At 54.8% G+C, this 13937-nt stretch overlaps 2 protein-coding genes across 10 annotated transcripts in view; one reads left to right on the top strand and one right to left on the bottom strand.

Annotated features, from left to right (window-relative positions):
- Positions 1–13937, top strand: part of LOC132241508 (phospholipase A and acyltransferase 3-like) — a 189458-nt gene that overhangs the window by 107934 nt on the left and 67587 nt on the right. Inside the window, exon 1 of one of the 9 annotated variants that reach the window (XM_059710339.1) lies at positions 13726–13831. The exons of the other annotated variants lie outside the window; for them this stretch is intronic. Coding sequence (XP_059566322.1) covers positions 13823–13831 — 9 coding nt within the window. The 5' untranslated portion in view covers positions 13726–13822. Of the gene's footprint in view, positions 1–13725; positions 13832–13937 lie in introns of those variants that run through there. 9 annotated transcript variants of the gene reach the window in all.
- Positions 1–13937, bottom strand: part of LOC132241499 (uncharacterized) — a 234586-nt gene that overhangs the window by 183091 nt on the left and 37558 nt on the right. The gene's annotated exons all lie outside the window — the stretch shown is intronic.

Below are 13937 nucleotides of genomic sequence, written 5' to 3'. Positions count from 1 at the left end.
CACACACACACACACACACACACACACTCATTCATGGTTTTAAAATGGAACTTAACCTACAGATAACAGAAGACATTCTTCTTATCTTTACTAATAAAAGGGTAATATGCTAATTAAACCAGATAGACTGGATGTCCTTCCAGACAAAACCATGGCAAACGCTGAGGCAGAGATGGTTAGGGCAATCAGGCAGGCAGGCAGAGCAGTTAGGGGCAATCAGGCCATTAGGGGAGAGCAGTTAGGGGCAATCAGGCAGGCAGGCAGGTGAGCGGTTAGGAGCCAGCCAGCGGTCCCGGATTGCAAGACGGATGTCCCGGATTAGAGAGGGTGCAGGCCGAGCTGAGAGATTCCCGCCCCCAGGCCCCCTCCATGCATGAATTTTTCATGCACCAGGCCTCTAGTACTTATAAAGAGGCCATTCAAACACTTAGAGCAAATATATGTAATAGTATAATATGGAAAGCACAACCATAAAAATGAGGATGTTTTAATTCCATGAGATATATGTAATAACTATTAGATTGAATTTTAGAGTTTAGTGAGATTGTTGTACACATGATCAACTTTTATAAATTATAACATTTATGATGTGCATTAAAAATGCAATAGAAAATTGGATCAGTTTAAGGTAGAAAATATATATCCCTCAGAATAATTCTATTAAATCTGCCCTGGATGTTGTGGTTCAGTTGATTGGGCATCGTCTGGTGCATCAGGAAGTTGCTGGTTCGAATACTTGTCAAGGGCACATGCCAGGGTTGGGGACTTGATTCCCAGTAGGGGAGCATGCAGGAGGCAGCCAATCCATGTTATGTTCTCACATTGATGTTTCTCTCTCTCTCACTCTCCCTTCCTCTCTCTCTAAAAGTCAAACTATTTTGTAAATGTATTTTTATTTCAGAGAGGAAGGAAGAGAGAGAAAGATAGAAACATCTATGAGGAGAGAGAATCATTGATCGTCTGCCTCCTGCACACCCCCTACTGGGGCACGAGCCCACCACCCAGGAATGTGCCCTGACCAGAATGGAACCCAGGACTCTTCAGGCCGATGCTCTATCCACTGAGCCAAACCGGCTAGGGCTCGAACTATTTTTTAAAAATCCATTAAAACCTGTAGAGGAAACTGTTAAAAACTACCCTGCTTTTGGAGTCAAAGCAATTGGTTCACACTCTGAAGTGTGCATGTATCTTTGAGGCCTTGGGCAGGTTAAGTGCTTGGTCCCTGAGTGTTTGTGTAGGAGATGTCGGGGGCGGGGGGACTCTGATATTTACCAAGAGCTGCCCCTCATCCTCCTGTAAAGGGAACTCCAAATGGAATCATCCCACAGGGCTCTTACCTGTTGGCTGCAGGGCGGCCATTTCTCAGTTTAGCGACAAAGTGCTCACAGTTGGGAAATAAAAATTGTCATTCCAGGTTTCACCAATTTTCTTCTTCGCCAGATTGACAATGTCATGCACAGGCCGGGGTCTGTACTTGTTATCCCAGAAGTTGTTGACCTTGTACGTGTTATCCCCTGCCACTTCTTTCAGAGGTTCACATTTCACCATGTCTTGTAATACTACACAGCCATGTTCAAGGTCGGAAGAGCTAGACCCGGAGGACACACTTGGGATCACAGAGAGACTAGGATGCTGCCGTGCTCAGCAGTGCCATGTTGGACAAGGAGGGGTAGAAGGATGTCCCACTATTGACATCTGAGGTCACTGTCCCTTCCTTCTACTATCATTCCCTCTTGTTGGAAGTTAAATTTAGCAGGAGTGCAATTGTTTGATCCACTCTTTTGTAACTTAAATACTTAAGGCTCTGTTGCCAACATGTTCCCAGAGCAACAAATGGCAACTCCACCATAACTTAGAATGGGTGCCATGGGATTCCACTGATGTCAGACTTTGATGCATTTAACAAATCTCCAATTGTTGGGTATTTCACCCCAACAATTTTTAAACTTATTTTGACCATACACAATGACATCATAACAATACTTGCAGTGATGCATCTTTGGGCATGGGTCTGACTCAGACAAATTTTTGAGTTTTTCAGAATCTACCTGGAAGAAGCCAGACTCAACTGATTCGCTTACAACCCCGCCCAGGTGGTAACTTCTCTCCATTTCACAGAACCAATTTTGAGCCACAGAACTTAAGTGACAAAAGTTGTGGAGCAAGGATTGGAAACAACTCCAAAGGCCTAGTGGTTTCTATTGTTGTGTAGAAGCTGCATGGCTCCATGGAAAGAGGGAACTTCTCATTTCCTTATGTTCTATCACTTAAGAGAGGGTCACAGCAGAATTGTCAACTGAGGGAATCCCCAGTGCATTCCTTAGTGAGTAAAGATCTGACATGTTGTTATTAAAAAGGAAACATGGTAATGCAACAGCAGTGAGCTGTTTTATCCCCTCTTCTCAACATAAAGCTGATGTCTAAACAAATAATTAATCTCTACCTGAAGTTGTCGCATGAATTACAGAACTGTCTCCCACATTGATTGCCCAGTGCTTATAAACACCTTGAAAGATTTCAATCAGGTCTTTGGGTATTGGGTCCTCGCTTGACTACAACAGAAAAGGCAGAGAGTGCCAAGCGTGTCAAACTTGTGGCTGGCTGCATGCAGCCACATGAGTATTTTTGCGGTCCAGCCAACATAAGGGTATGTAAAAAAACATTTTGATAAAAATTTCATAACTTAATTTTTACAATATCCTGTTATACATAACTAGAGGCCTGGGGCACAAATTCGTGCACAGGTGGGGTCCCTCTGGGTAGCCTGCAGGGATCAGGCAGGACCCACAGTCCGACACTGCCTGAAGCTCCTACCTGCCGCTCCCGCTCATCCTGGCCCCACTGTGCTTGTCGCAGGCCCACGCCCAATCAGTCCTGATTAGAAGAGGCTCGCGCTGCCACAGCAGTGCTCCTCAGCCATGAGTCCTATGTCTGGCGCCCTCCCAAGGGGAGTGGCCTGCAGGATCCAGCTGAAAATGGCTCTCCGACATCCCCTGAGGGGTCCTGGATTGCGAGAGGGCACAGGCCAAGCTGAGGGATCCCACTGGTGCACGATCGGGCTGGGGAGGGACTGCGGGAGAGCTCCAAGGCATGTCCGGCCCATCTCACTCAGTCCCAATCGGCCAGACCCCAGCAGCAAGTTAACCTACTAGTGGGAGCATCTGCCTCCTGGTGGTTAGTGCACGTCATAGTGAGCAGTTGAGCAGCCTTAGCATTCATTAGCATATTACGCTTTGATTGGTTGTTCAGTTATTCTGCCGTTTGGTCTATTTGCATATTACCCTTTTATTATATAGGATTATTAATAATAAACTACAACATTCGCTAATGACTGATTATTATAATCGTGTTGCATTCATTTCCCTTATGCACCTTACATGCAAGCGCACCATTTCTCTCCACTAATACTAGCAGGGACTATTTTAGCAGCCTATTGCTACATCATTAGCCTTATACTGACTTGTGTGGTATGCGCAACAGGAAATAATTCGCCTTCAGAGAACAGGAAAAATAGGTTTATTTGCACGACGCTTAATTTGTGCAGTTATTCAATGTCTGGTAAGTGAATGTTCAAGAAAAAATATTAATTTTTATTAAAATGTTTTATTATTTTATGCTAACGATGACTCATTTATTTCAGCCCTTTGTATTCAGCATGTCTCTATCAAAGTAAACCTACGTTCCTATGAAAATTGAAGCTTTCGTTGTTTTGCAGCCCACGTAAACTTACACCTTGTTTATTTGTCCCGTGTTAGCCTTTGAGTTTGACATGCTTGGTATAGACAGATGGTAGGAAGCAGTAGAGACGGGGCTGGAGAGCTGCAGGCTGCTCCCTGTCACACCACACCTAGTAGCAGCCCTGGGAGAGGAGCCTCCGGGACTGCTGGGGCCACCCACTTTGCTGTCACTCAGAGAAGCCCCGTTGGGGGCAGGGGGGACAGGAAGCCTGGACACAGTCGGGCGGAAGCCTTTCCTCTCGGGGCCCTAGCACTTTGTCCCGCCCCATTGCTGGGCATTAGCGTGCTCTCATCTTCTGCTCTGCCACATCCACATCCTGAGTCTGACTGCAGCTGAGAGACTGCCCCCGCCCCCCAACCAGGGCTAGCCAGTTCCTGAAGATCAGCTCACAGCAACCCCTTAAATGGTCTTTTCAAGGCAAATGAACCAATCCAGAGCTCACTGCAGGCCACTAACCACCTACCCCAATGCCCCCAGGTCCAGGTACAAGTCAACTAGAGACAGCGCCTCCGCCCCAGAGCCTGCAGAAAGCATTCTACCAGCAAGTCCTAAGCCTGCTCACCCGCCCCAGTCACTCTTCCCACAGACACTGCTGGGGTCCGACGCCAGCGGGTCCAGGGGTCCCCAAAGGCGTAGACGGAGTCGGCGAAGAAGGAAGGACATGGAGACAGTGTTCAGTTGATCAGCAGCCTAGCCAGGATCTCCAGCCAGGATCTCCAGCCAAGTTCTGGTCTGGATCTCCAGAGAGGTTCTGCTTCGGAGCTCCAGCCAGGTTCTGTAGCCATGTTCCCTCGCTAGGTTCTCCAGCCAGGTTCTGTCCAGGTTCTCCAGGCAGGTTCAGTCCAGGATCTTTTGCCATGTTCTCTCGCTAGGTTCTGTCTCTAGGTTCTGAGGCCAGTTTCTGTCCAGGATCTTTTGCCATGTTCTCTCCAGCGAAGTTCTTCTATCTCTAGAGAACGTTCTGTGTAGGTTCTGTGCCTAGGTTCTGGGTTCTGAGTGCTGTGTCGGTTCTGTCTTCTGAATTCTGTCTGTTGTTGTCTTGTTGCATCTGTATTTATACCAGTTGATTCCAATCCTATCAATCTCTATTACAAAGGTTAGGGCGTTTCTTATCTCCATTCCAGGGAGTAAAGATTATGTAGCTTAAGCATGATTGTTCGTAGTTAAAATGATTAATTACCCGCCTGGCACTTAGTTAAGAGGTTTTATTCCCTCCCTAACTTCAGGGGAAAATCCCTACCTGGGGATTCAACCTTTCTCGGAGAGGTGACCTTGGTTAAAACACAGCGCCAAGAAGGTGAGCAAACATATTAAGAACCGTATGCTATATATGCCAGGTCCCTTGAAACAGCAAGGATGGACCGGCTCCCGGCAAGACACCACGGGCCAGGCTCTTGCCCCCGTTTCTCCCCACTTTCTCTGCCTCCTCCCCAACTCAGGGCTCCCTCATGTGGCCCTGAGTAGCGGGCCATGCCCCCTCCTCTTGGGAACTGGGAGTGACAGCTGTCTTCTCATCTGCAATCATCTCCTGACCTGTTGTCCTTGCTTAAGTGTGGAGAGCAGCTACAGTGTTTGGACAGTTCAAGCCTCGGACTAATGAGAGGGCACAATCCTCTCATTACCACGTGCAAGTCCCAGTTTGGAGGGCAGAGCCCTCCCAGCACAATTATAGCCAGAGGCTATATATTTGTAAGCTTGAACCTATGGTCTGAACACGTGGCCCACATGTCTTGAGTGATAGGGGCTTGATAGAGCTCAGGTGCATGTAATTGAGTAGATTTGAAACTCATGAGAACTTTGTAACTACGCCCTTACTTTGCCTCGTGGAATCTGGCTATAAAATAAAGAGACAGCTTGCAGGCTGTGGCACTGTCTCTCTCCATCAGAGAGGGCAGCATCCCACCCAGACCCAGCTTTCTCTTGTCTGTCTTCTCTAAATCCTTCAGATCCCCCACTCAGGTCCACCCTTGGCCGTGCTGGTGCGGCACACTTAAGAAATAAGGTGAGCCCCCAAGATCAGGGGTCCTGTAGAACACAAAGCACACTCCGGAGCCAGGCAGCCAGGCAAACATCTTTCTCCTGCAGGAGGGACGCACCACATGGTCTGGGAGCAACTGAGCAGGCGGCTGCTGGGCTTTTTAATCCCCATGCACGTGACCTGTCCCTCACTTCTGATTGGAGCTCAGGTGCTCAGTCTTTCATGATTGGCTAATTCAAAGGGAGGAGTTGGCGTTTGCCATGTCAAGATGGTAGACCCCAGGGGAGCTTCAAGCCATGCAGCCAAAATGGTGGCTACCATGTCACTCGGTCCAAAATGGGAGCTGCCTCCAGTGGTCAGCAAAGTCATTACGCAACAGAGCCAAATATCAACAGTACTTCTTCAAAATAGACTTGCCCAGGCCAAAAACCGACTTCTGCGCATGGGCCACGAAGTTTCAATCGCACTGTACGTGCGCGCCCGCACGTGTGTTTTGTGGAAGAGCCACACTCAAGGGGCCAAAGAGCCGCGTGTGGCTTGCGAGCCGCAGTTTGCTGACCACGGGCCTAACCTATTCTTTGACAGAAGAGATGATTTGTTTCTTCTCACATTACTCAACCTCCAGGAGTCTATTAAGACGCAGGTGTTCGAGCAGGTTGTCCATAGCGGTGCTGAGTAGCCTCCTCCTCAGACTCTGTCCCAACCTCCGGGCACTCATTCATGGAGACACGAACTGAAGGCTCCTCAGGGCCACACAGTGGGCACCTGGGCCAGGCACCCTCCCTGGTGGCGACCACACAGCTGCCAGTGGGACATTTCCATCACACGCACCCACTCAGCCAACAGCACCTCAGGCTAAAGGGCCCAACGAATCCCCACTCCAGGATGTGGGCACGGGGACTGGTGAGGTTGAGGGACTTTCCCCATATGGCTCAGCCGGACAGCAGTCTGCCCTTCCCGTTCCCACACCCGCCCCCAATGCAGGCTGCCTTTCTCCATGTCCACACGCCTTCCCAGGGAATGAGTGTCCGCCCCACAGGGCATCCAGTCCCATGGAATGAAGCCTGCTCTCTGTCCCTCTGCTCCTCCTGTCCCTGTCCTTCTGGCGTCACTCAGCCCAGCTTGCTAATCAGAGGCCTGGTCATCCTTCCCTCCTCCTTCTCCCTCAGGCCCATGTCCAAGTACCAACTGCCTTGAATGCCATCTTCCTGCATCCCCTTCCCTCTAACAGGGGTCCAATTCCACGCAATCTTACCCACTGGTGTTGACCAGTGGGACCTTCACAGGGAAAATCGGGCAATGATTTACCTAGACCCTCAGAATGCTGTCCACACCCTTTAGGCAGCTCATGGTCCAGTTCTTCATCCTCGTCCCTCTCACCCTCATCCCTCTTCTCTTCCCTCTGTTCTGCTCTATCTGAGCTACCTGTGCTTCTCCACCTCATACTCTCTCTCTCCTGCTCCTCTGACGCCATGTTCTCTCTCCCTCCTACACCCTCCGAGTCCTCCCCGTGTGACACACACTCTCCTCCCAGCAGACAGTCTCTCCTCTGGGCACCTCACTGCCTCAGGCTGGACCAGCTGCCCCTCTTCTCTGTGCACAGATGGCTTTGATACAACTTTCTGTGCCTCTCTGCCAGCGCCTCTGGTTTGGGATCTATGGGGAATGGTAAGAGCAGGGCATGAGGACCAGCCTTCCCAGCACCTCTACACTCAGGACAAGACCAGATACATTTTGGTGAAGGGCCTTGAAGAAGGTCTCCCGGCTGGACAGCCGCAGTGTGAGACCGGACTGGCTGTCCGTGACTTTCAGAGCACGGGGCCCACAGCACTGTCCTGGGCTGATGATCCCTTGGAATGTGCTTCCAGACTGAAAGGTGCTCTTCAATGCCAGAGGCTAAAACCAGCAGTAGTTAGCATTAATGCAAAAAGACCCATGGGAAGACCAATGGACTTTGATATTTAGCAGGGCTGAAAATCAGCATAATATTGCCCTGCTGTGAGCTCAATGGCTGAAGGCAATGCCCTAACATGATAATCCTTTTACTGTTTCCCAAACTTTACCTTTGATATGCCTGTATGCATTTCTGAAGGACAAATGTGTATTAAAAGCTAACAAGGCCAGGTTTTCAGTGAGCTTCTCCTCTAGAAAGCGGTTTTCACCTGGTCACCTATGCCTTCTAAATTCACATTTCTTGTCTAGTGTTTTCATTTGTGCATCTCACCTTCTTCAGATCCTGAACACTAGCCGTGAAAGTTTGGGGCACTTTAAGGACGTGGTACATCTGGGTCCACTCCTCATCTCATGTCAGATACATTGGAGAAGTTTCCTGAACTCTGTGTGCCCCATTGCTTGCTGTGAGGACTTAGTGAGCTAAGAGCCCTCACATGCTGGGCATTCCTCTAGCATTACTGTGAGAACCAATATGCAATATTACTGTGAGAACCAATGCTGCACCATTACTATGAGAATTAATACTGCAGCATTACTGTGAGAACCAATACTGCAGCATTACTGTGAGAACCAATACTGCAGCATTACTGTGAGAATTAATGCTGTAGTATTAATATAACAATTACCATGCAGGCTTCACTGGGGGTTCCCCAAAATCCTACCCATTATTTCACTCTAGAAAGAACCCCAGAGGGTAGAGGGTCACCCTCTGGCAGTGGCCGCGATGGGTCTTCTCTGCCTCCTCGGTTCCTGCTCCTGTTGCCTCCCTCCCTGTGTTGCCCACCTCCATCCTGCTCCTCAGTGCCCGCCCAGGGCACCACCGCTTCATGATTAGAGAATTTTTCAGCTTTTCTGTGTCTGTGTCTGACCTCAGCGAATGAGGGACCTCCTGCAGCGCTCACCCCAGGCGCCCCACCCTGAGGCCAGGGCTCTGCTCCCTTTGCCCCATTCCATGCCGGTTCCCGGCAGGTCACGCTGACCCTGGACATTTCTCCTGAATTAACTTCCTCGTCCACCTCCCTCCCATGACTCACTTCAGGGCACCCAGTACTAAATTGTGTGGCCCCACAATTTCCTGACAAGGTTTCCTGCTCTCCCTTCACCTCCACATCCAGCCCCCGAGGACCCCCGGTGTCCTTCCCAAATGCCCTCATCCCAAGCAGGAGGGCATGAGGGAGGGGAGGGCAGGCAGTGGCCCAGGTGACATCCGTGGAGGAGCATGACCTGCAGGTGGGCAGGTGGGCAGGTGGGCGCTCAGGGCCTTCAGAAGCCTTTATGGACGAAACTCACTTGGCAACAGGGAGACGCTGCCCAGAGGCCCTTCTGCCTTCCTGGCCAGAGGACTAGTGGTCCCATCTGTCCATGACCCTCTCTGGCCTCAGGGCACAGGATGCCCCTGGGCAGCCACAACCCTTCCTGACTCTTCCCACCCTCCTGGCCCTCCCTGCCCTTGGCCCCCAGGCTGGCTGAAGGCCTTGCCTTTCCCTCCCCACAGCTCCCTCTGGCCTCTGCTCCTCTGCACCCAGCTTCTCTCTGCCCCCAGCCCCTGCCTCACGCCCTGTGTATGTGTTCCCCCACGTCCCGCGTGGTTCAGGGTTCGGGATCTGGAAGAGGAGCCGCACACAAATGAAAGAGAAGAGACAAGAGACAATTTGGAAATAATGGGGGGCCAGGTGGGCAAGTCCAGCTCAAGGGGGAGGACTTCCACTGGTGCGCAGGTCTTGCCAGCCTTTTATTCACCTTTGGATACACATCTAGTTCTTAGGCAGGTAGTTGAGGTAACAGACAGACTATCTTAAAGGTCAGTAAATATTAGAAGGATTTACTCTGAGACTATTTCATCAGGAAATAGCTTGAGCCCCATTTGTCTGGACTAGACAATCGGTGCTTAACTCTGGCCCTTGCCATAGGTTCAGTGTTCACCAGCATTCCGGGATCCTTGTTTGCACTTCTCTGCTTCTGAAGACAATGGGTGGTTATGTGCAACGCCCAGTCCTCCTCTCCTCCCCCCAAACAGACCCCTCCTCTGAGGAGCTGCCCTGAAGGCCCAGCCTGGCTCAGCTGTCACGCTCAGGGTCCCAGCCCCCGGGACCGCCACCTCCCCCCACGTGGTCATGCTCTGCTGTGGTCCCTGTGCCTGTCACCCCCGCTGGGCTTGGAGCTCCATCAGGGGGTCCTGTGTGCTCGGCCCCCCCTCCCTGCATCTCCTGGGTCCTGAGAGGGGCCTGGTGTGGAACAGGAGGGCAGGACCTGTGGGAGCAGGAGAGCTGGAGGGCCAAGGGGCCAGGGCTCAGGCCAGGCAGGCCCAGAGTTGGTGTCCTTCTGGGGGAGAACAAGGGCATTTCTCACTCTGAAGGGAAATGTTGGATTAAGGTGAGGCCTGGGCACTGTCCCAGGAGCAGGGCAGTGAGCTGGGGCCTGGTCTTGGGGAGGCAGTGGTTCCCAGGAGCAGTGAAGCGGGTGGACTGAGCTCTGGAGGGTGCAGGCGCCTTCCCGGAATCGCCCCACTTCCTGTAAGAGCCTCCCCAGCTGGCTGCTTTCCCTGCACCCCAGGCACTGGGCCGGCCTCTCCCAGGATCCTGTGTGAGTCTGGACCCCAGGGCTAATGGGGGCGGGGAGCTGTCCCCATCTGACCCTGAGAATGGAATGGGCAGCATCAGGCAGACACAAGCCTGGGAGGAAGGAGGAGCGGAGAACAGAGGAGCTGCGGAGGCATGAACCCCAGCAGCAGCTGAGACTCACAGGCCAGGCCCCCAGGGGGGCAGCTGCAGGAGAGGCGAGACCGCTGCTGCAGACCCACCTGAGCACCTGGAGCCTGGACACGGGCCTCAGAGGCGGGAGTCCATGGCCCCGCAGCTGCAGACAGGCCTGTGAGGGGCAAGCACCTCCCATGGGCGCTCGGGCCCCACACAGGGCCTTGGGGCTGGCACAGGGAGGCCCTCACCCCCAGCAGGAGGGCATGAGGGAGCGAGGGCGGGCAGTGGCCCAGGTGACACCCGTGGAGGAGCATGACTTGCAGGCGGGCAGGTGGGCGCTCAGGGCCTTCAGACGCCTTTATGGGCGAAACTCACTTGGAAACAGGCTCTGCCCAGAGGCCCTTCTGCCTTCCTGGCCGGAGGACCAGTGGTCCCATCTGTCCATGACCCTCTCTGGCCTCAGGGCACAGGATGCCCCTGGGCAGCCACAGCCCCTCCTGACCCTTCCCACCCTCCTCCCCCTCCCTGCCCTCGGCCCCCCGGGCTCGCTGAAGGCCTTGCCTTTCCCTCCCCACAGCTCCCTCTGGCCTCTGCTCCTCTGCACCCAGCTTCTCTCTGCCCCCAGCCCCTGCCTCACGCCCTGTGTATGTGTTCCCCCACGTCCCGCGTGGTTCAGGGTTCAGGATCTGGAAGAGGAGCCGCACACAAATGAAAGAGAAGAGACAAGAGACAATTTGGAAATAATGGGGGGCCAGGTGGGCAAGTCCAGCTCAAGGGGGAGGACTTCCACTGGTGCGCAGGCCTCGCCAGCCTTTTATTCACCTTTGGATACACATCTAGTTCTTAGGCAGGTAATTGTGGTAACAGACAGACTATCTTAAAGGTCAGTAAATATTAGAAGGATTTACTCTGAGACTATTTCATCAGGAAATAGCTTGAGCCCCATTTGTCTGGACTAGACAATCGGTGCTTAACTCTGGCCCTTGCCATAGGTTCAGTGTTCACCAGCATTCCGGGATCCTTGTTTGCACTTCTCTGCTTCTGAGGACAATGGGTGGTTATGTGCAACGCCCACTCCTCCTCTCCTCCCCCAGGCAGACCCCTCCTCTGAGGAGCTGCCCTGAAGGCCCAGCCTGGCTCAGCTGCCACGCTCAGGGTCTCACCCCTGGGACCGCCACCTCCCCCCACGTGGTCATGCTCTGCTGTGGTCCCTGTGCCTGTCTCACCCCCTCTGGGCTTGGAGCTCCATCAGGGGATCCTGTGTGCTCAGCCCCCCCTCCCTGCATCTCCTGGGTCCTGAGAGGAGCCTGGTGTGGAACAGGAGGGCAGGACCTGTGGGAGCAGGAGGGCTGGAGGGCCAGGGGGCCAGGGCTCAGGCCAGGCAGGCCCAGAGTTGGTGTCCTTCTGGGGGAGAACAAGGGCATTTCTCACTCTGAAGGGAAATGGTGGATTAAGGTGAGGCCTGGGCACTGTCCCAGGAGCAGGGCAGTGAGCTGGGGCCTGGTCTGGGGGAGGCAGTGGTTCCCAGGAGCAGTGAAGCGGGTGGACTGAGCTCTGGAGGGTGCAGGCGCCTTCCCGGAATCGCCCCACTTCCTGTAAGAGCCTCCCCAGCTGGCTGCTTTCCCTGCACCCCAGGCACTGGGCCGGCCTCTCCCAGGATCCTGTGTGAGTCTGGACCCCAGGGCTAATGGGTGCAGCTCTCCCTGTCTGACCCTGAGAGTGGAATGCGCAGCATCAGGCAGACACAAGCCTGGGAGGAAGGAGGAGCGGAGAACAGAGGAGCTGCGGAGGCATGAACCCCAGCAGCAGCTGAGACTCACAGGCCAGGCCCCCAGGGGGGCAGCTGCGGGAGAGGCGAGACCGCGGCTGCAGACCCACCTGAGCACCTGGAGCCTGGACACAGGCCTCAGAGGCCGGAGTCCGTGGCCCCGCAGCTGCAGCTGGGCCTGTGAGGGGCAGGCACCTACCGTGGGAGCTCGGGCCCCACTCACGGCCTCGGGGCTGGCACAGGGAGGCCCTCACCCCCAGCAGGAGGGCAGGAGGGAGGGCTGGAGGGCGGGCAGTGGCCCAGGTGACACCCGTGGAAGAGCATGACCTACAGGCGGGCAGGTGGGCGCCCTGGGCCTCTCAGATGCCTTTATGGGTGAAACTCCCTTGGAAACAGGCAGACGCTGCCCAGAGGCCCTTCTGCCTTCCCGGCCGTAGGACCAGTGGCCGCTGGACCCAAGAGTTGGGAGCCTGTGTGGCCCAGGGAAGCCGGAGCACGGTCATGGGGGTTATGGGGGTCATGGGGGTCATGGGGGTCAGGCTGGGAGAGGTGGTGCCTTCCCACTCCCCTGCACACAGAGCTTCCTGATGGAGGGAAGGGCTCTGCCTGGTCCCTCCCCTCCTTGCTGGCTGCCCCCCTCCCGCCTGCAGTGCGGCTCCCCCTCCCGCTCCTCCTGATGCCTGAGAGCTGGGCAGCCTCCCTGTGGCTCCAGCAAAGCCTCCTGCACAGGAGGAGGGAGGGGTGAGCGCAGCTTAGGTGCTGGCTGCCTGGCCAACAGCCACCTCCCCTGCCTGCTGCACCCCCACACGCACACGCACCTCCACAGCCCTGCCCTTCATTGGGCAGCACCGGCCCCTCTGCAGGCCTGGCTGAGGCCCAGAGTGGGCTGAGCCCCGGGAAACCCCTGCCCGCTGCCCAGGACGCGTTCCCATGGAAACGGGCACAGCCCTGCACAGGGAAGGCGGGGCCGGGCCGCAGGGGGCTGTAGGAGAGGGTCTCCCCGCTCAGAGGAGACCAGGGAGTGACAGCAGCTCTGATGTCCGTGGGCGGGGCCGGTGAGAACGTGCCCTGGAGGCTGCTGCCACCACAGCCACCATCTCAGCAGACGCGGGACCCACAGGATGGGAAAGCCGGGGCCCTGGTGCCCGGGAGCTGCTGGGCTGAGCCTGCGCCCGCCTCCGCCTCCTGTTCCAGGGGCAGCGCCCGCCAGGCTGGGGAGCCGCTCTCAGGGGAGCTCTGCTTCTCCCGCCACATGCACCCCGAGGCCACTGAGCCCTGGGCTCCCCGAGGGCCAGGCTCCCGCCTGCTGAGGCCTCCCCGTGGGTCCAGCCCCGAAGGCTGCCCGTGGCTCCTGTCCTCGTGGGGCGGGTACAAGATCAGGGCCCCCGCGGGCCTGGGGCTGACCGCTGGGCCTCCCATGCCCCGTCCTGCAGTGGGAGCCCGTGTCCAGGGCAGGGCAGGGGTAAGGCTTCCCTGCGACTCACCGCTTCCCGGCGGCTCCCAGGCCCAGCCATTCCAGGCCTTGAGGTGGGAAGTCGGGGGCCTGTCCCCTGAGAAATGCTGAGAGTCCCTTTAACCATTTAGTGTTCAGTTCTTCTGAACAAAAAAGGAAAATGAAAGCAAAAGTGTCCACTCGGGTATAAAACCTGTTGCACTAGGAGCAGAAAGCAGACCCTGCCCTGGTGAACAATGGCTTCGGTAAGTCCTCAGAACTTTCTAGAACCGGCTCTGCAGGGGAGGGCAGCTCCCTGCATTAAATGAGGGCTTCGGGCTGTGCTCCTCGGGCTAGTCTGGCTCTCTAAGA

This window comes from Myotis daubentonii, chromosome 9, assembly GCF_963259705.1.
Source record: "Myotis daubentonii chromosome 9, mMyoDau2.1, whole genome shotgun sequence".
Classification (NCBI taxonomy): domain Eukaryota; kingdom Metazoa; phylum Chordata; class Mammalia; order Chiroptera; family Vespertilionidae; genus Myotis; species Myotis daubentonii.
The sequence above is the reverse complement of the archived record's forward strand: the minus strand, read 5'-3'. Positions and strand labels throughout refer to the sequence as shown.